The 23,682-nt window shown below is 43.5% G+C and overlaps 1 protein-coding gene across 3 annotated transcripts in view; it reads right to left on the reverse strand.

Annotated features, from left to right (window-relative positions):
- The window catches only part of LOC106577160 (sodium/calcium exchanger 1), a 207,950-nt gene extending 185,361 nt beyond the window's left edge, over positions 1-22,589 (reverse strand). Inside the window, exons 1-2 of one of the 3 annotated variants that reach the window (XM_014154971.3) lie at positions 22,387-22,589; positions 18,239-20,100 (exon numbers count right to left, since the gene is read on the reverse strand). In XM_014154971.3, the coding sequence (XP_014010446.1) occupies positions 18,239-20,064 (1,826 nt within the window). In that variant the 5' untranslated portion in view covers positions 20,065-20,100; positions 22,387-22,589. Of the gene's footprint in view, positions 1-18,238; positions 20,101-22,049 lie in introns of all 3 variants that reach the window. The other 2 variants (XM_014154970.3, XM_045700982.2) reach the window with 2 other exon arrangements.
- Positions 22,590-23,682: the final 1,093 nt, after the last annotated feature.

Raw genomic sequence — 23,682 nt, forward strand, 5'->3', positions numbered from 1 at the left:
AGTCTGGAGAGGAGAGGAGAGGAGAGGAGAGGAGAGGAGAGGAGAGGAGAGGAGAGGAGAGGAGAGGAGAGGAGAGGAGAGGGCCGATTGGAGAACAGGTCTAGTCTACAGAGGAGAGGAGAGAGGGCAGAGCTGATCGGAGAACAGGTCTAGTCTACGGGGGAAATGAGAGGAGAGAGGGCAGAGCTGATCGGAGAACAGGTCTAGTCTAGAGGGGAGAGGACAGAGGGCAAGGCTGATCTAAGAACAGGCCTAGTCTACATGGGAGAGGACAGAGGAAAGAGGACAGAGGGCAAAGCTGATCTGAGAACAGGCCTAGTCTACATGGGAGAGAGGACAGAGGGAAAAGCTGATCTAAGAACAGATGTTGTTTACGGGGGAGAGGAGAGAGTTGGAGGAGTTTACATCTCTCCTTCCTAGTTTGTCTTGTGATAGGATCAGGTGTCTCTCTGTCCCCAAACACATCTCTCACCATAATGGCTCTGCTGAAACTAGGATGCCTGGCTGTCAGTAGGAAAGGGCTGTTTGTGTGTGTGTGTGCGTGTGCGTGTGCGTGTGTGTGTGTGTATGCACGCACGCACACGTGTGTGAGTGAGTGAGTGCACCCATATGTTCTTGCATGCTTGTGTGTGGGTCAGAGGGAGAGAGAGAGAGAGAGAGAGAGAGATATTCTACAACCACCTAAAAGGAAGCGATTCTCAAACCTTCCATAACAAAGCCATCACCTACAGAGAGGTTAACCTGGAGAAGAGTCCCCTAAGCAAGCTGGTCCTGGGGCTCTGTTCACAAACACAAACAGACCCCACAGAGCCCCAGGACAGCAACACAATTAGACCCAACCAAATCATGAGAAAACAAAAAGATAATTACTTGACACATTGGAAAGAATTTACAAAAGAAAACATAGCAAACTAGAATGCTATTTGGCCCTAAACTGAGAGTACACAGTGGCAGAATACCTGACCACAGAGACTGACCCAAAACTAAGGAAAGCTTCGACTAGAGGTCGACCGATTAATCGGCATGGCCGATTAATTAAGGCCGATTTCAGGTTTTCATAACAATCGGTAATAGCCGTTTTTGGACGCCAATTATGGCCGATTACATTGCAATCCACGAGGAGACTTCGTGGCAGGCTGACTACCTGTTACGCGAGTGCAGCAACGTGTCCTGCGTTGCATATAATCAATGCGGTGCCTGTTAATTTATCATCAAATCCCAGCATACTTCAACTTCGCCAAACGGGTGATGATTTAACAAAAGCGCATTACCGAAAAAAGCACAATCTTTGCACAAATGTAACTAACCATAAACATCAATGCCTTTCTTAAAATCAATACACAGAAGTATATATGTTTAAACCTGCATAAATAGTTAAAAGAAATTCATGTTAGCTGGCAATATTAACTAAGGAAATTGTGTCACTTCTCTTGCGTTCAGTGCAAGCAGAGTCAGGGCATATGTAACAGTTTGGGCCGCCTGGCTCATTGCGAACTGTGAACTAATTTGCCAGAATTTTACATAATTATGACACAACATTGAAGGTTGTGCAATGTAACAGCAATATTTAGACTTAGGGTTGCCGCTTGTTCGATAAAATACGGAACGGTTCCGTATTTCACTGAAAGAATAAACGTTTTGTTTTCTAAATTATAGTTTCCGGATTTGACCATATTAATGAACAAAGGCTCGTATTTTTGTGTGTTATTATATTATAATTAAGTCTATGTTTTGATATTTGATAGAGCAGTCTGACTGAGCGGTGATAGGCAGCAGCATGCTCGTAAGTATTCATTCAAACAGCACTTTACTGCGTTTGCCAGCAGCTCTTAGCAATGCTTGAAGCACAGCGCTGTTTATGACTTCAAGCCTATCAACTCCCGAGATTAGGCTGGCAATACTAAAATGTCTATAAGAACATCCAATAGTCAAAGGTATATGAAATACAAATGGTATAGAGAGAAATAGTTGACGCGTTATAATTCCAATAATAATCTACAACCTAAAACTTCTTAACTGGGAATATTGAAGAACTGGGAATATTGAACCACCAGCATTCATATGCCTTTCTGAGCAAGGAACTTAAAGTTTAGCTTTTTTACATGGCACATAATGCACTTTTACTTTCTTCTCCAAAACTGTGTTTTTCCTTTATTTAAACCAAATTGAACATGCTTCATTATTTATTTAAGACTAAATAGATTTTATTTATGTATTAAGTTAAAATTCAGTATTGTTGTAATTGTCATTATTGCAAATATATATATAAAAATCGGCTGATTAATCGGTATCGGGTTTTCAGGTCCTCCAATAATCGGTATCGGCGTTGAAAAATCATAATCGGTCGACCTCTAGCTTTGACTATGTATAGACTCAGTGAGCATAGCTCTCAAGAGAAGACAGGCTATGTGCACACTGCCCACAAAATGAGGTGGAAACTGACCTCCTGCCAAATGTATTACCATATTAGAGACACATATTTCCCTCAGATTACACAGGCTCTCAAAGAATTCGAAAACAAATCCAATTTTGATAAACTCCCATATCTATTGGGTGATATACCACATTGTGCCATCACACCTATATTTATGTTTATTTATTTTCCCTTTTGTACTTCAACTATTTACACATCGTAACAACACTGTATACAGACATAATGTGATATTTGAAATGTCTTTATTATTTTGGAACTTTTGTGAGTGTAATGATTACTATAAATTTTTTATGGTTTATTTAACTTTTGTTTATTATCTATTTCACTTGTTTTGGATATGTAAACATGTGTTTCCCATTCCAATAAAGCCCCTTAAATTGAAATTGAATTGCGAGAGAGAAAGAGAGAGAAAGAGAGAGAGAGAGAGAAAGAGAGAGAGAGAAAGAGAGACACAGAGAGAGAAAAAGAGAGAGAAAGAGAGAGAAAGAGAGAGAGAGAAAAAGAGAGAGAAAGAGAGAAAGAGAGAGAGAGAAAGAGAGAGAGAAAGAGAGAGAGAGAAAGAGAGAGAGAGCAAGAGATATATAGAGAGAGAAAGACAGAGAGATTGAGAGAAATAAATATATAGAGAGAGAAAGAGAGAGAGCGAGAGAAAGAGAGAGAGAGAAAGAGAGACACAGAGAGAGAAAAAGAGAGAGAAAGAGAGAGAAAGAGAGCGAGAGATATACACTGCTCAAAAAAATAAAGGGAACACTTAAACAACACAATGTAACTCCAAGTCAATCACACTTCTGTGAAGTCAAACTGTCCACTTAGGAAGCAACACTGATTGACAATAAATTTCACATGCTGTTGTGCAAATGGAATAGACAACAGGTGGAAATTATAGGCAATTAGCAAGACACCCCCAATAAAGGAGTGGTTCTGCAGGTGGGGACCACAGACCACTTCTCAGTTCCTTTGCTTCCTGGCTGATGTTTTGGTCACTTTTGAATGCTGGCGGTGCTTTCACTCTAGTGGTAGCATGAGACGGAGTCTACAACCCACACAAGTGGCTCAGGTAGTGCAGCTCATCCAGGATGGCACATCAATGCGAGCTGTGGCAAGAAGGTTTGCAGTGTCTGTCAGCGTAGTGTCTAGAGCATGGAGGCGCTACCAGGAGACAGCCCAGTACATCAGGAGACGTGGAGGAGGCCGTAGGAGGGCAACAACCCAGCAGCAGGACCGCTACCTCCGCCTTTGTGCAAGGAGGAGCAGGAGAAGCACTGCCAGAGCCCTGCAAAATGACCTCCAGCAGGCCACAAATGTGCATGTGTCTGCTCAAACGGTCAGAAACAGACTCCATGAGGGTGGTATGAGGGCCCGACGTCCACAGGTGGGGGTTGTGCTTACAGCCCAACACTGTGCAGGACGTTTGGCATTTGCCAGAGAACACCAAAATTGGCAAATTCGCCACTGGCGCCCTGTGCTCTTCACAGATGAAAGCAGGTTCACACTGAGCACGTGACAGAGTCTGGAGACGCCGTGGAGAACGTTCTGCTGCCTGCAACATCCTCCAGCATGACCGGTTTGGCGGTGGGTCAGTCATGCTGTGGGGTGGCATTTCTTTGGGGGGCCGCACAGCCCTCCATGTGCTCGCCAGAGGTAGCCTGACTGCCATTAGGTACCAAGATGAGATCCTCAGACCCCTTGTGAGACCATATGCTGGTGCGGTTGGCCCTGGGTTCCTCCTAATGCAAGACAATGCAAGACCTCATGTGGCTGGAGTGTGTCAGCAGTTCCTGCAAGAGGAAGGCATTGATGCTATGGACTGGCCCACCCGTTCCCCAGACCTGAATCCAATTGAGCACATCTGGGACATCATGTCTCGCTCCATCCACCAACGCCACGTTGCACCACAGACTGTCCAGGAGTTGGCGGATGCTTTAGTCCAGGTCTGGGAGGAGATCCCTCAGGAGACCATCCGCCACCTCATCAGCAGCATGCCCAGGCGTTGTAGGGAGGTCATACAGGCACGTGGAGGCCACACACACTACTGAGCCTCATTTTGACTTGTTTTAAGGACATTACATCAAAGTTGGATCAGCCTGTAGTGTGGTTTTCCACTTTAATTTTGAGTGTGACTCCAAATCCAGACCTCCATGGGTTGATAAATTGGATTTCCATTGATTATTTTTGAGTGATTTTGTTGTCAGCACATTCAACTATGTAAAGAAAAAAGTATTTAATAAGATGATTTCTTTCATTCAGATCTAGGATGTGTTGTTTAAGTGTTCCCTTTATTTTTTTGAGCAGTATATATATATATATAGAGAGAGAGAGAGGGAGAGGGAGAGGGAGAGGGAGAGGGAGAGAGAGAAAGAGAGAAAGGGAGAAAGAGAGAGGGAGAGAGAGAGAGAGAAAGCGAGTGAGAGAGAAAAAGAGAGTGAGAGAAAGAGAGAGAGAAGCAGATAGATTATATGAAAGAGAAAGAACAAGCCTGCAGCACTTTTCTAACTTCTTCAACTTTGCACCATCTTGGGACATCATGTGCTACATTGCAATGAGTTCAGCTGCTTTTCCAGGTTAGCCTACATGCAAGCAGAGCAGACAGAGAGGCAGGAACGTCCTCTGACTATCATTCACCCCCTTTAAGACGCTGTCAAGACTCCTGCTGTAAGTAAAAAGGCTATAATGAATGACAACATTGATCCACTATGTAACCACCAGCTCAAAATAGCTGTAGACAAACAGAAAGACAGATAGAAGGACAGACAGGCTTGCCATGTCAATCATACAGCAGTCTTCACAGCGCTGTGCACTATGCCTCTGTACAGACAGGGTTGGGCTAAATTCAAGTTCATCTCTATCTATTCAGGTGATTCATTGGAAACATGTTCTCGTCAACTGGTCACAGTTCGAATTTCGAGTCCCTGAATTGACTCGTACATTGGTGTGTGTTCTAATTGAACGGACCTCATCCCTTGTTCCAGTCTAAGAGAGCTACTGTATCTGTGTAAGACTGGGTTTATGTATTATAGATATATTATAGATAAGAGCTGTGCTTGGAAAGACAAAAAGACCAGATAATGTTGATCAATGTTGGACAACCTCAGCCAGGTGGGTTATGGGAGGATAATTTGTCATGGTTGACCACCAGCCTGCAGGCGTTCCCTGCAGTGGACTGGGCGCAGGGTGTAAAGTATCAAAGGAAAATGGTCAAAGGAAAACGAACAGACACACTCATGCACACACACACACACACACACACACACACACACACACACACACACACACACACACACACACACACACACACTGAAAGAGACAGAAAAACGGGCAATCTCACTTACAGAAACACAATCTATGGTACACAGACTTAGGCACACACGCAAGCTAACAAGCGTTCACACACACACTAAACAAAGATCTCAAGGCTTGTGAACAGCTGGTGCTGAAACAAGAAACAAGGTTTATTAACCCAGAGTCCTGCTGTCAGGACCTCCAGACCTCAGCCCCAACAGCTGACACATGTATGAACGCAAATCCATGTATAGTGTGTGTGTGTGTGAGTGTGTGTGTGTGTGTATATGTTTTGAGTGTGTGTGTATGTGTGTGTGTGTGTGCGTACTGTATCGGGCCATATAAGGGGCCTGGTATGAGGGATGAGTCCTGCTAAGTGCCTACTCCCAATAAGGCTAGTCATTTATTTAAAAAAGCTTTGATAAATGCGCCATATTTCAGTGATCACCCTCAGGAGGCTCCCACTGACTGGCTATCCATCTGACGGGACCCGGTGTAAGAGATACAAATTGTCATGGTGACAGGCCGAAGGAGAGGAAAGGGGAATATGGGATAGGCTTTTCCTCCGCGGAAATGCTTCCTGCCAGCAATGACAAACGTACTCTTTCATTTATTCACTAACTCTCTTGCTCTCTCATTCTCATTCTGTTGCTCTTTCATTGTGTCTTTCTCTCTGTTTCTCTCTCTCCTTTAGAGAGAGTGAGTCATCTGCAGGTGGGTGAATCACTATGGGGCGGTCCCCTTAAAATCAAATCAAATCAAAATTAGGTGAGGGTTTATAGAGAGGTAATTGCTAATCAGGTGAGCTGAACAAAAGGTTTACAGAGAGGTAATTGCTAATCAGGTAAACTGAACTTTCACAGCTACAGTAAACACCTGAAAGTAGCCTAATTAGTTAACAAGCCCTTCGGTTTGGGAGTGAACGCTCTCCATAGCTGAAGAGAGAGAATACTGTAAGGCTCATATGGGATTCTAGGTCATCTCTGATGTATGACCGGATTGAAAACACCATCTCTGATGTATGACAGGTTGAAAACAACACCATCTCTGATGTATGACAGGTTGAAAACAACACCATCTCTGATGTATGACAGGTTGAAAACAACACCATCTCTGATGTATGACAGGATGGAAACGCCACCATCTCTGATGTATGACAGGTTGAAAACAACACCATCTCTGATGTATGACAGGATTGACAACACCACCATCTCTGATGTATGACAGGTTGAAAACGACACCATCTCTGATGTATGACAGGATTGACAACACCACCATCTCTGATGTATGACAGGTTGAAAACGACACCATCTCTGATGTATGACAGGTTGAAAACGACACCATCTCTGATGTATGACAGGTTGAAAACGACACCATCTCTGATGTATGACCGGATTGACAACAACACCATCTCTGATGTATGACAAGATTGAATACAACACCATCTCTGACGTATGACCGGATTGAAAACAACACCATCTCTGATGTATGACCAGATTGAAAATGCCACCATCTTATTCCTGTTGGTGAAATCCTGTCATAGTATTCCCCATCAGGAAGCCAAACCCACTGGGCAAAACATTGTTTAATTTCAACCAGAAACATCTATGTGATGACATAGTCATCAAGATAAGGGCATTTCATATTTTCTTCACCCAACTTTTTTATCCGATAACGGGATTGGTTGGACAACAACCAGTGAGATAGCACAGCGTGATATTCAAAACAAAGTAATCTCAAAATTAAAATTCAAGTATTATACGGCATTTTAAAGATACTCTACTCATTAATCCAATCACATTGTCCGATTTCAAAAAGGCTTTACGGTAAAAGCAAAACATTAGATTATTTTAGCATAGCACCTCAGCAAAAAAATAAAAAAGCCATTTTCCAAGCACGATAGCCATCACAAAACCAGATATACAGCTAAAATTAAGCACTAACTTTTGACAATCTTCATCAGATGACACTCCTAGGACATCATGTTAGACAATACATGCATTTTTTGTTCGATCAAGTTTATATTTATATCCAAAAACCCAATTTTTACATTGGCGCGTGACGTTCAGAAAATGTTTTCTCCCCATAACTCCCGGTGAATAGGCACATTTAATTTACAGAAGAACTCATAAACGTTGATAAAAATGTATAACAATTATTTAAAGAATTAGAGATAATCTACTCCTTTATGCAACCACTTTGTCAGATTTCTAAATAACGTTACGGAAAAAGCACATTGTTCAATATTCTGAGTACAGAACTTAGCCTTCAATGCTAAGCTATACAGTTAGCCTACAACCACGGCGTCGACAAATCTCTAACAATATGTTCGAAATATTTACTTACCTTTGCTGATCTTCGGCGGAATGCACTCGGATGGGCACCCACTTCCACAAGAAATGTTAATTTGTTCTGCAAAGTCCATCATTTATGTCCAAATACGTCCGTTTTGTTGACCCATCTGGAACACTTTACAATGCCATGTGGCGTGGATGCAAATCCATAGACGAATGTTCAAAGTTCCATTACTGTTTGTAGAAACACGTCAAACGATGTTTACAATCAATCCTTTAGGGTATTTTTTTTACGTAAAATTGCGATAATTTTACAACCGGGCAATAGGTATTCGTCCCAGAAGAAAAATAAAAAAACGACAAAGTCACATGCCCGCGCATCATAAGACACCTCTCCTCAGACTGGCCAATGATTGACTGAGCCATAATTATCTGCCCGGTAACAGCTGACGGTTGAAACCAATTCCTAAAGATCGTTGACAGCCAATGGAAGAGTTAGGAGGTGCAACGTAAATCCTATGTCACTGAAGTTTTTCAAGGGATTCAAAACAAAAACTACATTTCTAATTTCTCCCACTTCCTGATTCAATTTTTCTCAGGTTTTTTGCCTGCCATATGAGTTCTATTATACTCACAGACACCATTCAAACAGTTTTAGAAACTTCAGAGTGTTTTCTATCCAAATCTACTAATACTATTTTCTGGGCCAGAGTAGTAACCTGTTTAAATTGGGTACGTTTTTCATCCGGCCGTGAAAATACTGCCCCCTAGCCCCTAGAGGTTACATTTTTTTTTAAGTTACCCCTTTTCATGGTATCCAATTGGTAGTTACAGTCTTGTCTCATCGCTGCAACTCCCGTACGGATTCGGGAGAGGCGTGCGTCCTCATAATGCAACCCAGCCAAGCCGCACTGCTTCTTGACAAAATGCTCGCTTACCCCGGAAGCCAGCCGCACCAATGTGTCAAAGGAAACACCATACACCTGGCGACCGTGTCAGCATGCACTGCGCCCAGCCCACCACAGGAGTCACTAGTGCGCGATGGGACAAGAACATCCCTGCTGACCAAACCCTCCCCTAACCTGGACGACGCTGGGCCAATTGTTCGTTGCCCCATGGGTCTCCCAGAGCCTGGACTCGAACCAGGATCTCTAGTGGCACAGCTAGCATTGCGATGCAGTGCCTTAGACCACTGCACCATTCCAGAGGCCACTTTCACCCAACTTTTAACCTAAATACAATGACATGCCCACTAGGTGCAGACATCCAAACTATGAAATAACACATATGGAAAGCATTCCAGGTTACTATCTCATAAAGCTGGTTGAGAGAATGCCAAGACTGTGCAAATCTGTCAAGGCAAAGGGTGGATACTTTATAATATAACGTCTATTCCACGTTGGTTCATTGTAATTTCATTAAATTACGTGGAAACAACGTTGATTCAACCAGTGTGTGTCCAGTGGGTGGTGAATTTTTTTTTCTTCATTTAAAGTTGAATTCACATTAGTTGACAACTCAACCAAACGTAAATCAAAACTAGACGTTGAACTGACGTCTTTGCCAAGTGAAACGCAATACCTATGGGGCTATCCATATTCCTAATCAGGAAAACCAGGGACTGGTATAATTTATCTGTTGCGTAATATCAGCAGCAGTGCACAGAGCTGGAGTGGTCATGTGTTATCTGTTCCACTGCGGAGCTACTGAGGTAAATATTACAGAGCAGGGGTTAGGGGGTAACGTTATGGATGGGTTCAGTATGGCTGAGGGTAATACATTCCTACCCCCTATCATTATTCATCCCTGTAACACCCCGTCGGGTACGACCGGATATGAAAAGGCCCTCCGTGTGTTTCGGTGAGATAAAAGAGGACTGTTAGAAAAGATCAGACAGGGCCCGCGCGTTATTCCCATGATGCCTTGCAATCCAGGTGGCTGTTTCTGGAGATGAGAGTGGACCAGACACGGACGGTCTGAGATTAAGGTGTCACGGAGCTGAGCCACAGGACACTGAGCAGAGGCACGTAGAGGAGATATCAACGGTGGATGTATCAGAGGAACTCCAGAGAATATCAGGTAGAGATATCAGGTAGAGATATCAGGTAGAGATATACCTTAAGCCTACAATGTGGCTCCAGGTTTCAGACAATCCAGCGGGTGTGTGAACACACTTATATTGTACTTGCCCATTCTAACTCACATGCCAGGCTCACATAGATGATAGGAGACGTACTGACAACAAGAAGTAAAAGACTATCCATAGAGATGAAGGGAGTGATAACGAGGGAGCGATAGAGAGAGATAGAAGGAGAGAGAGAGAGAGAGAGAGGCAGAGAGAACAGAGCAGAATCCTCCTTTGGCATCTAAAACAACTCTCCCTTCAAACAAAGGACGTCTCAAAGCCTTTTTTGGAACATTCCTCTTCCAAATGTATTCCAGATATGCGGTGTATGTAAACAGAGAGGAGCTCATTCTTGCCGGGCGGCGGCCGGCAGGGTGAAGGAGAGAAGCCATGTTCTGATTTTGCCATAATGCTGCATCTGTGTCTGTGCTAAGCCCCTGCCCAACATTCTGGATTTAAGAGGGGGACTTTTTATGTCTCTCTCTCTCTCTCTTTCTCTCTCTCTCGCTCTCCCACTCTCTCTCTCCCTCCCACTCTCTCTCCCACTCTTTCTCTCTCACTCTCTCCCTCTCACTCTCTCTGTGTCTGAGAAGGTTGAAAATGCAGTCACATAAAAGGCCCATCTAAGTATGAAATGGTTTCACTTTACTACAGAAGAAACACTTGACCACATACTGCAAACGCAGTCACTGTGGTTACCCTCAGCACTCCACTAATAAAATAATAAGCTAAGCTGTGGGCTTGTTTTGCATCGGTGGCAGGTGTCATTACCGGCTGAAGTGAATTCATTCAGTACCAGTCAAAAGTTTGGACACACCTACTCATTCAATGTTTTTTCTTTATTTTTACTTTTCTACATTGTAGAATAATAGTGAAGACATCCAAACTATGAAATAACACATATGGAAAGCATTCCAGGTTACTATCTCATAAAGCTGGTTGAGAGAATGCCAAGACTGTGCAAATCTGTCAAGGCAAAGGGTGGATACTTTGAAGAATCTCAAATTGATTTGTTTAACACTTTTTTGGTTACTACATGATTCGATATGTGTTATTTTGATAGTTTTGATATCTTCACTATTATTCTACAATGAATGAATAGGTTTGTCCAAACTTTTGATTTGGAATGTATATCAAACAAAGACACACACAAACACACTGTACGCTACAAACAAATGTGATAATGTGCTCTCATAAACAGACAAAACATTACTTGTACACACATGCACAGTCTCACTCATGAACAGTCGCACACACACACACACACACACACACACACACACACACACACACACACACACACACACACACACACACACACACACACACACACACACACACACACACACACACACACACACACACACACACACACACACACACACACACAAACACACAAACATTTGCACACTACAGCACTCTATTCGCATTGACTAATGTGGATGAATTGCCTTCTATAGAACCATGGCACTGTCTTCCCAAGAATTAATATAAAAATAAGTGCATTAGAAGGCTCATAACCACTTAACTGTGAAGGTGGGGGAATGAAGTAACATTTACATTTTAGATTATCTGCGTTCCCCTCCCTTTCAAAACCCCTCAATCCAGGGCCTTTATTCACAAAGAGTCCCAAAGTAGGAGAGCTGATATAGGATCAGTTTAGCCTTTTAGAATAAGATTATAATAACAGGGGGGATCTGATCCAAGATCAGCACTCCTAGTCTGAGATGTTTTGTGAATACGGCCCCAGGTCCATAATCTCTGGAAATAGTACAGTACCAATCTAGTTTTATTTTCCAGAGGAGACGTCTGGTCTCCATCTACAGACAATATGAATGTGTATGGGACAGACAATACTAGACATAATCCTCATCATACTGTCTCCATGAGGTGAGTTCTATAGTAGGGGAGTGTTCTAGGTGTGTGCTGAATATTCGAGTAATCACTCAAAACTATTTTCTCTTTCTCAGGAAGTCATGACTTATCTCATCACAACTCACTGTAAAATGTGTCACTTCTGAGCCACCTTAGTGGAGATAAGTGCCCAGGAGGAGAGAGAGAGAGAAGTGGAGTCTGTGGAGTCAGGATGGAGCCCCTAAGCCTGCCATTTTAATCCAGGCAGAAAAAAAGTTGGTCAAAGCAGGAGAAAATCCAGGAACACTTAAAAGTTCCACTTCGGAATAAGAGGCCACTTACTGACCATTCAGGGATAATGGTTACATGACAGTTCAGGGATAATGGTTACATGACAGTTCAGGGATAATGGTTACATGACCATTCAGGGATAATGGTTACATGACAGTTCAGGGATAATGGTTACATGACAGTTCAGGGATAATGGTTACATGACAGTTCAGGGATAATGGTTACATGACAGTTCAGGGATAATGGTTACATGACAGTTCAGGGATAATAGTTACATGACAGTTCAGGGAGAATGGTTACATGACTGTTCAGGGATAATGGTTACATGACAGTTCAGGGATAATGGTTACATGACAGTTCAGGGATAATGGTTACATGACAAGTGGATTGAAGTTTGGAAATTAAGTACTTAAAGACTTTGTAAAAATGTGTTTGTGTGGGTGTGTGTGTGTGCGCATGTGAGCCTGTGTGTGTCCATGTGTGCGTTGTGTATGAGTGCATTCATGTCTATGATGTTAAGTCCTCACAGATTCCAATAAGTGTGCATACTGTATGTGTTGACGCTTGAGTGGTAGTTGATCATAACATGACAACTGGATTGAGAAGTGTGTATGTACAGTTAATTGTGTATGAGAGAGAGAGAGAGAGAGGGAGAGAGAGAGGGGGAAGGGAGAGAGGGAGAGAGAGAGATGTGGGGATGGAGAGAGAGGGGAGAGAGAGAGAGCTGGGGAAGGAGAGAGATGTGGGGAGGGAGAGAGAGAGGTGGGGAGGGAGAGAGAGAGGGGGAGAGAGAGAGGGGGATATAGGGAGAGAGAGAGAGAGAGGTGGGGAGGGAGGGAGAGAGAGAGAGGGGGAGAGAGAGAGAGACAGACAGAAGGGGGAGGGATAGAGGGGAGAGAGAGAGAGAGAGAGAGAGAGAGAGAGAGAATGAAATGCAAAAGAGATAGATATTTGTAAGCCTGGCTGTGTGTGTGTGTGCGCGTGTGCTTGTGTGTGGACATTGCATCAACCATGTCATCAGAGTAACTGTGACTGTGCTGTGTCAGCAGTCTAAGATGGGAGCAGTGGAAAAGGTGCAGCAGGTCTCAGAAGACTCCAAGTTATTCTAATCTGTCCACTGGCAGCTCAGTGAAAATACCCCAAACAGCACTTTGTAAAGCTACTAATCCTCTACAAAGACCTGCCTGATATCCATGCCAACTGCTTTGTTTCAGCTTTCAGCCTCTAGTCTAGTCTACTTACTAACTCAGTCTATTTCTCTTTCACTCTCTTTATCTGTCTTTCTCTATGTCTCTGTCTATCTCCCCTTTCTCTTTCTGTCTCTCCCATCGTCTCCCTTTTTCTCAGATTCTCATTTCTCCTCCTTCTCCACGTTCTCTCTCTCTCTCTCTCTCTTTCTCTCTCTCTCTCTCTCTTTCTCTCTCTCTCTTTGTCAAACGACTGATCCTCTTCATCTTCTCTCTTCCACTGACCTGGCTGTGCTGCCTCACTGCACCACCAAAAAAACAGGTAAAAATGACAAAGCAAAAAAACAATATCTCAGTCCTCCAAGTTCACTCAGTATGGAAGGAAACATGGTGGAGGTTGAGAAAGTTTGAGAAAGTTTGGTAATGAATGGTGTGGCTGTTGAACAAGATGATGAGACTAAATTACTTGATGTTACCTTAGATTGTAAACTGTCATGGTCAAAACATATAGATTCAATGGTTTTAAAGATGGAGAGAGGTCTGTGCGTGATAAAGAGATGCTTTGCTCTTTTGACACCACACACACAAGTCCTGCAGGCTCTAGTTTTATCTTATCTTGATTATTGTCCAGTCATATGGTCCAGTACTGCAAAGAAGCACCTAGTTAAGCTGCAGCCGGCCCAAAACAGAGAGACACGTCTTGCTCTTCATTCTAATCAGTTTTGCTCTTCACTGTAATCAGAGGGCTAATATCAATACTATGCATACCAGTCTCTCTTGGCTAAGAGTTGAGGAGAGACTGACTGCATCACTTTTTGTTTTTATAAGAAAGATTCATGTGTTGGAAATTCCAAGTTGTTTGCATAGTCAACTTACACACAGCACTGACACACACACTTATCCCACCAGACATGCCACCAGGGGTCTTTTCACAGTCCCCAGGTCCAGAACAAGTCATGAGTGCATGGAACTCCCATCTCATATTGCGCAAGTGAACAGCAAACCTGGTTTAAAAAAACAGATAACGCAACACCTCACACCACAACGCCTCTCCCCCATGTGACCTACTTGTGTGTATGTACTGACATGTACAATATGTGTAACTGATAGATGCACACACACACATTACATGTTCATGTTTTTAGATTCATATAAATGGTAAAATATTTTGTAATGTATTTTTCATTATGTGTCGGACCACAGTAAGACTAGGTGTCGTCGTGGCTTTTGGCTAATGTGGACCTTAATAAAATAAAACATCTAGCAGGGTGACAGCAGCAATGTTAAATGTAAACAGCCCAGGGTGACCACAAAGCCATGACATCAGTCCGATGAATACACACATACTGTACAATCACACTCCTGAAACTAGAGGTATAATGTAAACAATTAGAGGTATAATGTACACAATTAGAGGTAAAATGTACACAATTAGAGGTTAAATGTACACAATTAGAGGTATCATGTACACAATTAGAGGTAAAATGTACACAATTAGAGGTAAAATGTACACAATTAGAGGTACAATGTACACAATTAGAGGTACAATGTACACAATTAGAGGTAAAATGTACACAATTAGAGGTACAATGTACACAATTAGAGGTACAATGTACACAACTAGAGGAATAATGTACACAACTAGAGGTATAATGTACACAACTAGAGGAACAATGTACACAACTAGAGGTATAATGTACACCAACAAAATGTCCCCAGTAGGTCAAATTTTTATTTGTTTACTATTACATGTATAATTAAACACGTCCACGCACACGCACGCACGCACGCACGCACGCACACACACACACACACACACACACACACACACACACACACACACACACACACACACACACACACACACACACACAGATCCAAGATCAACTTTCTTGTATCATCCACACACAGTCACACCTTTCAGTTATAAGAGGATTGAGGATTTAGTTCCTTAGAATAATCCATAAAATCATCAATCTAATGGACCCATACTGGCCATGCCATCTGTGAACCCAACCACAGAACAGCACTGGTGACTGGTGTCACCACTGCCACCGGCATAACCCTAAAACAGACAGACAGAAAATCTCCCAAATGGCTCTCTGTTGATTAGCCATGCTAATTAACTGAATCTGTTTCCCATACAACAGTCCTGTCAGAGGGGAGAGGATGCGACACGGACCGAAAAACCACACAAAGCCTCATTACTGACTAAATACTAAACTTTGGGGGGACGGCGCCTCTGACATGACAAGCACTCGCACAGGAGAGATGGATGGAAGAAGTGGAACGGCACGGTGTGGAGGGGCCAGTGACTACCATAGCAAAAGGCTACGGCAGTTTGCGCTAACTAAAATATCTCTGTTAATAAGGATCTCTATCCAGTTCCTCTTAGCGCAACCTCAGAGGCCTGGCTCTTTAGGCGGTGCTAGTGTTTCTGGGCTGTGGACTGGAGGGGTGGAATGGGATGTAAGTGGAGCTCCACACTGGAGGAATATGATTCATGGTATTTGTTTTTGAGTAACAGTAACAGCTTATTAGGTGGGGGTTAAGAATGTCTGTTAAATATTTGTAAGAAACGTAAGCGTATTAAGTGATAAGGAAACATGAAGGAAGTTAAGAGCTTGGGTGTCAGTTTTGGCAGTTTTGGCTAACTCACTACTTGATAAGCGACTTGTCTTTTAATTTTCCTTTCCGGGCGAGGTTCAGAGTGAAAGTTAACCTCAGGTATCTGTTAGCACATCAAGATCAATGAGTTGTACCAATTTAAATCACAAAGATTCTCCATATCTCGCTATTTCTGTCCATCCTCACATCATTTGCCCAACCTGCCACTCTCCAGTCATTTGCCCAATCTATCCTCTGGTCAAACAAACTGCAACAGCCAGTGCTCCACCAGCCCATCTCTTCAAGCAGTCTACTCAGGCCCTCATATCCAATTCTGGAGATAAATTATGCTTTGCTTTCTGATGGGAAGCCCAAGTGAAAGAGGAGAGAGCTGAAACTTCTCCTCTAATGGTTTGACTGCGACACAAAGGGTGGAGGGAGCTTGCAGCTGAGTTAGAGAAGAGGCAGCCACTGGGCCCCCAGCCCCCCAGCCCTCAGTCCACGGGCCCCCAGGCCCCCAGCCCACGGGCGCTTCACTTCAGATCATCTGCATCCTAATACATTTTTCTACAGTGTCCTTTCCCCTTTCTCGATGTGTTCAAGGGCTTGTTGGGAGGTGTTTAACATGTGTTTCTAGTTCTCTTGTAGGAGGTTTAGCTTTCTTATCGTCTGAAGATGAAACTGTGATACGGACTCTTGCCCCCTCAGAGCCTTGCCCCCTCAGAGCCTTGCCCACTTTGGAGCCTGTGCTCCAAACATCGCTAGAATAAAATTCAAACCCTGAAATATACTGTGGCAAGATATTGAATAAAAAGTGAAAATGTAGATACTGGTATACTTTTCGTGGAAATGAAACAAACTATGTGATATCATATTGCCATATTAAAACCCAATTACACAATTGCGAGCAGTCAGCTAACAGCATTCCATTTCAAAATCTCCAGAAAAGAAAAACTGATGTTCTACAGTTCATTCCTCCCAGAGCTGCTGCTGGTCTAGACTGTAAGCTACTGGTTCCTATACTGTAGAATACCTTACAGACCCTCTGACGCTCCATCATTTCATTTAGACAAACGCTCTTAAAATCCACTTAGCAGCGCCGTGAGAGCTACACTATGGAAACTGTGCAATGGGCCTCTGAAAGTTGAACCTAAACATCTGCTTTGAATCTGTTTAGAAACAAGCCCTTTTCATTCATCTGTCTCACTCGTCCCCTGCATGTCAAAGAGGGTGAGTATGGGGAGAGAGGGAAAGAGGGAGAGAGAGAGGGGAGAGTCAGAGACAAGCTGCTCTTGTCCTTTTATAAAGGAATTAACTAGCACAAACCTTAACATATATGAGACAGTCTTTTCAGAACAGTGAATACAGGCATAGAACCTAACCTGAGCATTCAACCCTGAATGCAAAGTCTCTGACATTTCTATTAACCCTCTCTAATATTAAATGAGATACAGTATACCTGTAGTGGCATATCTGTAAGACATGCCAGATCCAATCCATACAGTTATCTGAGATGCAGTACAGAAACCACATTAGTGGCAATACAGAAACAAAATAACAACAGAAATGAATTCAAGATACATCAACAATGGTCAAAGCTTATAGAGTTCAGGCTGATCATGCCCCTGAAATGAATGAGGAGCAATCCAACATGGATAAACCTGAGAGCGATTGAAACACAGATGCTGAGAACTCAGCAGAAATCACACATTCGATAAATAAATCAATTAGTAAATGAGTGAATGAATAAAGGAATGAATGAAAAAAGAAGCAGAGAGGAGAGCAGAAACAAAGGGAACTGATGACATCTCCTCATGGCACACAAGCAGTCCGCTGCACCACGACCACGACATGACACAAACACACCCAGCATCCATCCTCATCATCATCAACACATGTATTCACAGACAAACAAAACCCAGCATCAGCTTAGACTACACATGCACAACTAGAGAGAATGACAATAAACTGCATTGGTGGCTTCAGATTCATACATTACACAACATATTTCAATAGCCTACTCACTTTTTGAGAAATTTGTCTGAAAGAATTCATTCAAATGTAAAATGCTCATCGCCAAAAAAGCATAATAGTACACTAATAAGCAGTGTAATGTCAGCCCCACATATAAAATTAATAAATATTTTAAAATAACTTAAGAACTTACAAGATTTCATCGTTCTGGAACTCCAGGACCCCGTGGGTATCTTCGAAATCCTCTCCTCCTCCGCGTGCCGTGCCCTCCACAGTCTTGTAGGGCACCATGACGACCCCACGTGCCCCTGACGTACGCAGCACCTTCACCTCCATGGTGCCCACACTCTCACTCACGTGTGCCACCGGCTCCTCGAACATGAAGATGCCGGCATGGTCGTCGTCAAAGATGGTCACAGTTGCCGTGGCAGGCAGGCCGAGACAGGCCACCGCCTCCACGTGATTGGTCTCTGGGTTCTCTACCTCCTCCCCCTCTGCCAGCAGCACTTTGACGTTGCTCAGGTGGATCAGGAAGTTCTCGTCCTCCTCAAAGATGTCATCATCAATGATGCCCACACGGATCTCCTTCTGGGTCTCGCCGGGCTTGAACACCACCACCCCCTCGGTGAACTCGTAGTCCGAGCCCGCGTTGGCTGATCCATCCTCCGTACGGAACTCCACCGACACTGTCTTGGTCAGGTCACCACCTCGCCGTAGCACATTAACTGCCACTGTGCCGCAGTTCTCAAGGCACTGGTAGGAGCCGGGGTCAAAGTAGATCTTAGAAATGGGGTCGTTTTCGGCCACATCGGAGCGAACCTCCTGCAAGCTGACGGCCTTGCGGGCCTGGTCGGCCGCATGCTTCTTCAGGATGTTCCCAGCGCCGGTCATGAGCCTGGTGGCCTGGCAGCGGTAGAAGGCCCTGCTCTTCTGCTGCGAACTCAAAACCTGGTAGTTGGCCAGTTCAATCAGCTGCTCCATCTCCTTGTCTGGGTGCTTCTGCTTCAGCTCCTTGAGGATCTTGGCCATGTCGCGCCGGGTCTCCTCCTCATCCAGGTCCTTCACGTTCTGCTCCAGCCCCAGAGGCCCGTCCAGGAAGTCCGCCGCGTGAGAGTTGAGCATCTTTCCGTCCATCTCAATGTCGACTTTGGACGGGAGCGGGCGGTCACCCTCGGTTTCAATGATCATGCCCCGCTGCTTGCCGGTACGGTAGCGCTTGTAGACGTACTTGTAGAAGAGCAGGCGTCGGTCAGCAACCCAGGCGAACAACACGCAGATGGGGAAGAAGAAGAGGGTGAGCAGGCCCTCCCACACCTGCACTATGCCAGGGGAGATGACAGCCAGGATCAGGTAGAGCCAGATGTAGGCGAAGATGCTCCAGGTGGCTGTGACGAAGAAGACACGCAGGTGCTTGACCTTACGGACCTCCCCGTCGGGCACCACGTACACACAGATGCCAATGATGACAAACATGTTGAAGGCGGCGCTGCCCACAATGGTGCTAGGACCCAAGGCTCCTGCATCAAAACCGTGGCCGCAAACCTCAATCACGGACAGTAGGATCTCAGGGGCACTCGAACCCAGGGCCATGAGCGTGAGATTGGACACTGTCTCGTTCCAGATCCGCACGGTGGTGGTGGTAGTCTCTCCGTTGGGTCTCTTGATGGTGATCTCTTTCTCCTGAGAGGTGATGACCTCGATGGACGCCATGAAACGGTCAGCGATGATGGACACACCCAGGAACATGTACACCAGGGCCACGAAATAGACTGTCGCCCGTGCCACTTTGTCCCCAAACGAGGGATTCTGAGGTTCCCAGATAGGCAGAATCACCCCTTTTTCGCATGCTGTGCCTGCTGTGGTGCACACAGTAACATTGCCGCTGGCAGTTGGAGACACAAACTGGTCCACGTCCGAGGACATAGCCGTCACATGTTGAAATTTGAGAAACATGATTGCTACGACAACCACAAGCCGAAGGCCAAGGGAGAGCATGGGGGAGAGCTGAAAGTGTCCCATGATTCTGGAGTGGTAAGCTTCCTCTGCTTCCTAAACCTGCAGGGGGGAGGGTGATTACAGGGTTGGAATTATTGGAAATTTAACACAACTTGCTCTCACTGTAATAATAGCATAATAACAATATGTAGTAATTCACGTTAACTATAATATCATATGACCAAGGGGTTCCCGAGTGGCACAGCAGTCTAAGCCACTGCATCTCAGTGCTAGGGGATTCACCAAAAACACCCTAGTTCAAATCCAGGCTGTATCTCAACCGGCTGTGATTGGGAGTCCCATAGGGTGGCGCACAATTGGCCCAGCGCCTTCCGGGTTTGGCCTGTGTAGGCCCTCATTGTAAATAAGAATTTGTTCTTAACTGACTTGCCTAGTTAAAAAAAGTTTAAATAAATTGTTTTAATTAAATAAACACTTCATATCAATTATTCCCCTGGCTAGTGGCTGCAATGCCTATAATAGAACCATAGGGTTTGGCACTAGAGTGGATGGAAAGGAGGAAGCAGAAGATACATTTTAACTGATTGTCTGCAGGGATAATAACTTTTCACATATTTCATATGTTGGTAGTTGGTACTGTGGTGAACATTACGCAGATATGTCACGTGCATAGCATTTTATGAACAATTAGCATCCAGAATATTTTACAAGACTCTATAATCACCAGCAATAGGTGACAATATCAGGTTATTCATTCTCCTTAGAGCAGGAGATAAAACATGTATACGTTTTAGACTAGCAAAGAGTAGGGACGGTTCCCCGACCTTTGAAATAAGAGCGAAGAGAGGAGACATTGAGTGTGTATAGCCTGCTATGCGCCGAGATACCACGGGTACAGGAAGCATCCAGTGAAGCGGGAGGAAAGCGACACTAACGGTGCTGGACTACTCACCTTCAATGTAGTCAGAAAGGAAGCAGACGCGCAAACATCTAGGAACGATTATAATGGACTAATTGACCATAGCACTTAAATTTATACCATATTTTCCATAGGAAAATTATAGTGAATTATAGTGATTAATTATTGTTTAATATCAGCTTATAATACAATGAACTTGAATAACAAATCAATAAGATAGTAGGCTACTTATGATAACTAAGAATTTAGGTCTGGTATATCAGTCTGGTAAACTATGCTAATTATAGAAAGAAATGATGGAGGTATGGTCACGGCAGTAGCCTATACAATTTCGTGCCGCCTTTAGAGCATCCTTACCAGTTTGGAAGCATACTATTCTTGCCAGATGTACTATAGGAAGGCTACTTGTAAATGGACTGTTGTGTGATTTCTATTGTTTTCGACTGTATCATCAGTTGATGTATTAATGACTAGGCTTACAGAACATGCTCATTCAATATAAACCCCCTATTCCCTAATCCATAGCTGGAACCTACATATTAGAAATTCAATAGAAAACCTCTATTCCCTAATCCATCTGGAATCCGCATATTAGAAATCCAATGCGACGGCACAACCTGCACAAATAACCCGCATAGGGCTAGTGAATGTATTTGGCGCAATGAATAACTCCGGAGTAGCGCAAATATACCTCGTGTAGGATAGCCTAGGCATGCTATTGCCGACATGGATCAATTTATGCGGGTTTAGGCACGTTGTACACAACTTCCAAGTGCATATTTGGAAACATAGGCAAACGACCAGGTTTTACTGTGGCAGGAAGGCAAGCAAGGAAGCGCAAGAATGAAACCCAATTCCTACAAATTGAGGTATTCTCAAAAGCTACAATAGACTCAGTATAAATCTCCAATGCTTTACCATTTTAATCCCAGACAGAATGGTCGACTAATCCCAGTAGATCCGTATAACATAGAATAACCTATACAGAATGAAGGATAGCCAAGACATGCGGCCACACTGTATCTCACAGCTCCATCGAGTGGACTAAACTTGCTGTAACTAGATTGTGCCACAATTTTTTTTTTTTTAAATTGATATGTTAATGATAACAATATAAGCAGAATCATACCTTTCACAATATATAACGGTAAGATCCACAGGCAGAAGTCAGCAATAGTAGTTGAAGTAGCCTAGACGTGAAAATGCCAATAAGGAGCCGCTAGAGCCGTCAGTAGCCTAGTATTACAGCTCACATTCGTGCTGGGTTTTATACGAAATCAAGGCGAGATACCCCGGTGAAGAAAAAACGAGTTAAAGATTCCCATGCACTCGCAGTTTTCCACGACCTGTATGTGATGAACAGATAACTGATGTTTTATCAGCAAATCTGCATATCGGAGAACTAAAAGGTGCACTGAGACTTCTTCCTGATTATTTCCCCCCCTCTCTCTCTCGCTTTCACTCACCTTCTCTCACTCAACCTCTTTCCTATCCTATTCGAAGTGTGGACAGCAACAGAGCTCCATGCACAGAGACCGAGTCCAAAGTGCGTTTAGAACGCGGACTGCTTCTGTGGAGGCGGACAACTCCCGGATTACACTTTTTCCCACAGCTCTACCGCTCGGGCATTATTCTACCCACATCGATTTAATAAGAAAGAGCAAAGGGAAACGACACTAAAAATGCGGCCCACTGCCAACCCGCCTATCAACACCAAGACCCTCCCATTGCTCCACTTTAAATACTTGGGGTAACGTTGTATACATTGTAATTAGGCTTACATTTCAATAAACTTGGTAATTACAGTACAATGTACTACATCATGCTACGTATGATTTTCCTTATTTTTTGAATAATGAGGTTTGCTTTGAGATGGGGTCAGTCTTGTTATGGTCATTTCGTTTTTTCCTTAATTAACCTTCTGTCTTATGTAACCATACCAAACGTAACATATCATACTGATTTGATTGTCCCAGATATACAATTACTATGTTGGCGTCTCTAGTCTATGAGACCAGGCTGTAACTCTGCTCTCTGTTTCTGCCTATTATCACCTGTCAGACCACCGATATTTGAAGGAGGAGCTGTAGATCGGGGTGGGTAACATTGATGGGGGTGGGGGTCACAAAACATCTGAACTCATCATGAGGGGCTGCAGTTGCTCAGGGGTCTGCATACCCATATACATCCCCCCACCACATTGCAAACGAAACATTTTAGTAACCCCCCTCTTGACAGCAGAGATATTTTTACATTTTAGAGTTAATTAGGTGCAATTCTACACATTTTGCCATGGGGTGTAGAGAAAAGGTTGCTGTTTTAAGGTAAGCTAGTTACAAATCTACACATTTTGCCATCGGCGGAGAAGAAAATGAATGAATTTTCTTAAATTCCTTCAAAATTAATACATTTCCTTCAATTCTACAGGTTTTGCCATTACTGCCATCATCAAAAACAATGGAGAAAAGTTATCCCATAACATTTTAACATGAAAATAGCTGTTCTATCATTCAGCTAACAGCAGCAGCCAATGTGTGGTGTTCAATGTAGGCCTACATTCCATGAGACTTTTGGAAAAAAAACATGCATGGCTTGACATCAACCTGTTTATCCACTTGTCCTTCAAATCAAATCAAATCACATTTTATTTGTCACATGCACCAAATACAACAAGTGTAGACTTTATCGTGAAATGCTTACTTACAAGCCCTTAACCAACAGTGCAGTTCAAGAATAATAAAATATTTACCAAGTAGACTAAA

This window comes from Salmo salar, chromosome 18 (assembly GCF_965601325.2).
Source record: "Salmo salar chromosome 18, fSalSal1, whole genome shotgun sequence".
Classification (NCBI taxonomy): domain Eukaryota; kingdom Metazoa; phylum Chordata; class Actinopteri; order Salmoniformes; family Salmonidae; genus Salmo; species Salmo salar.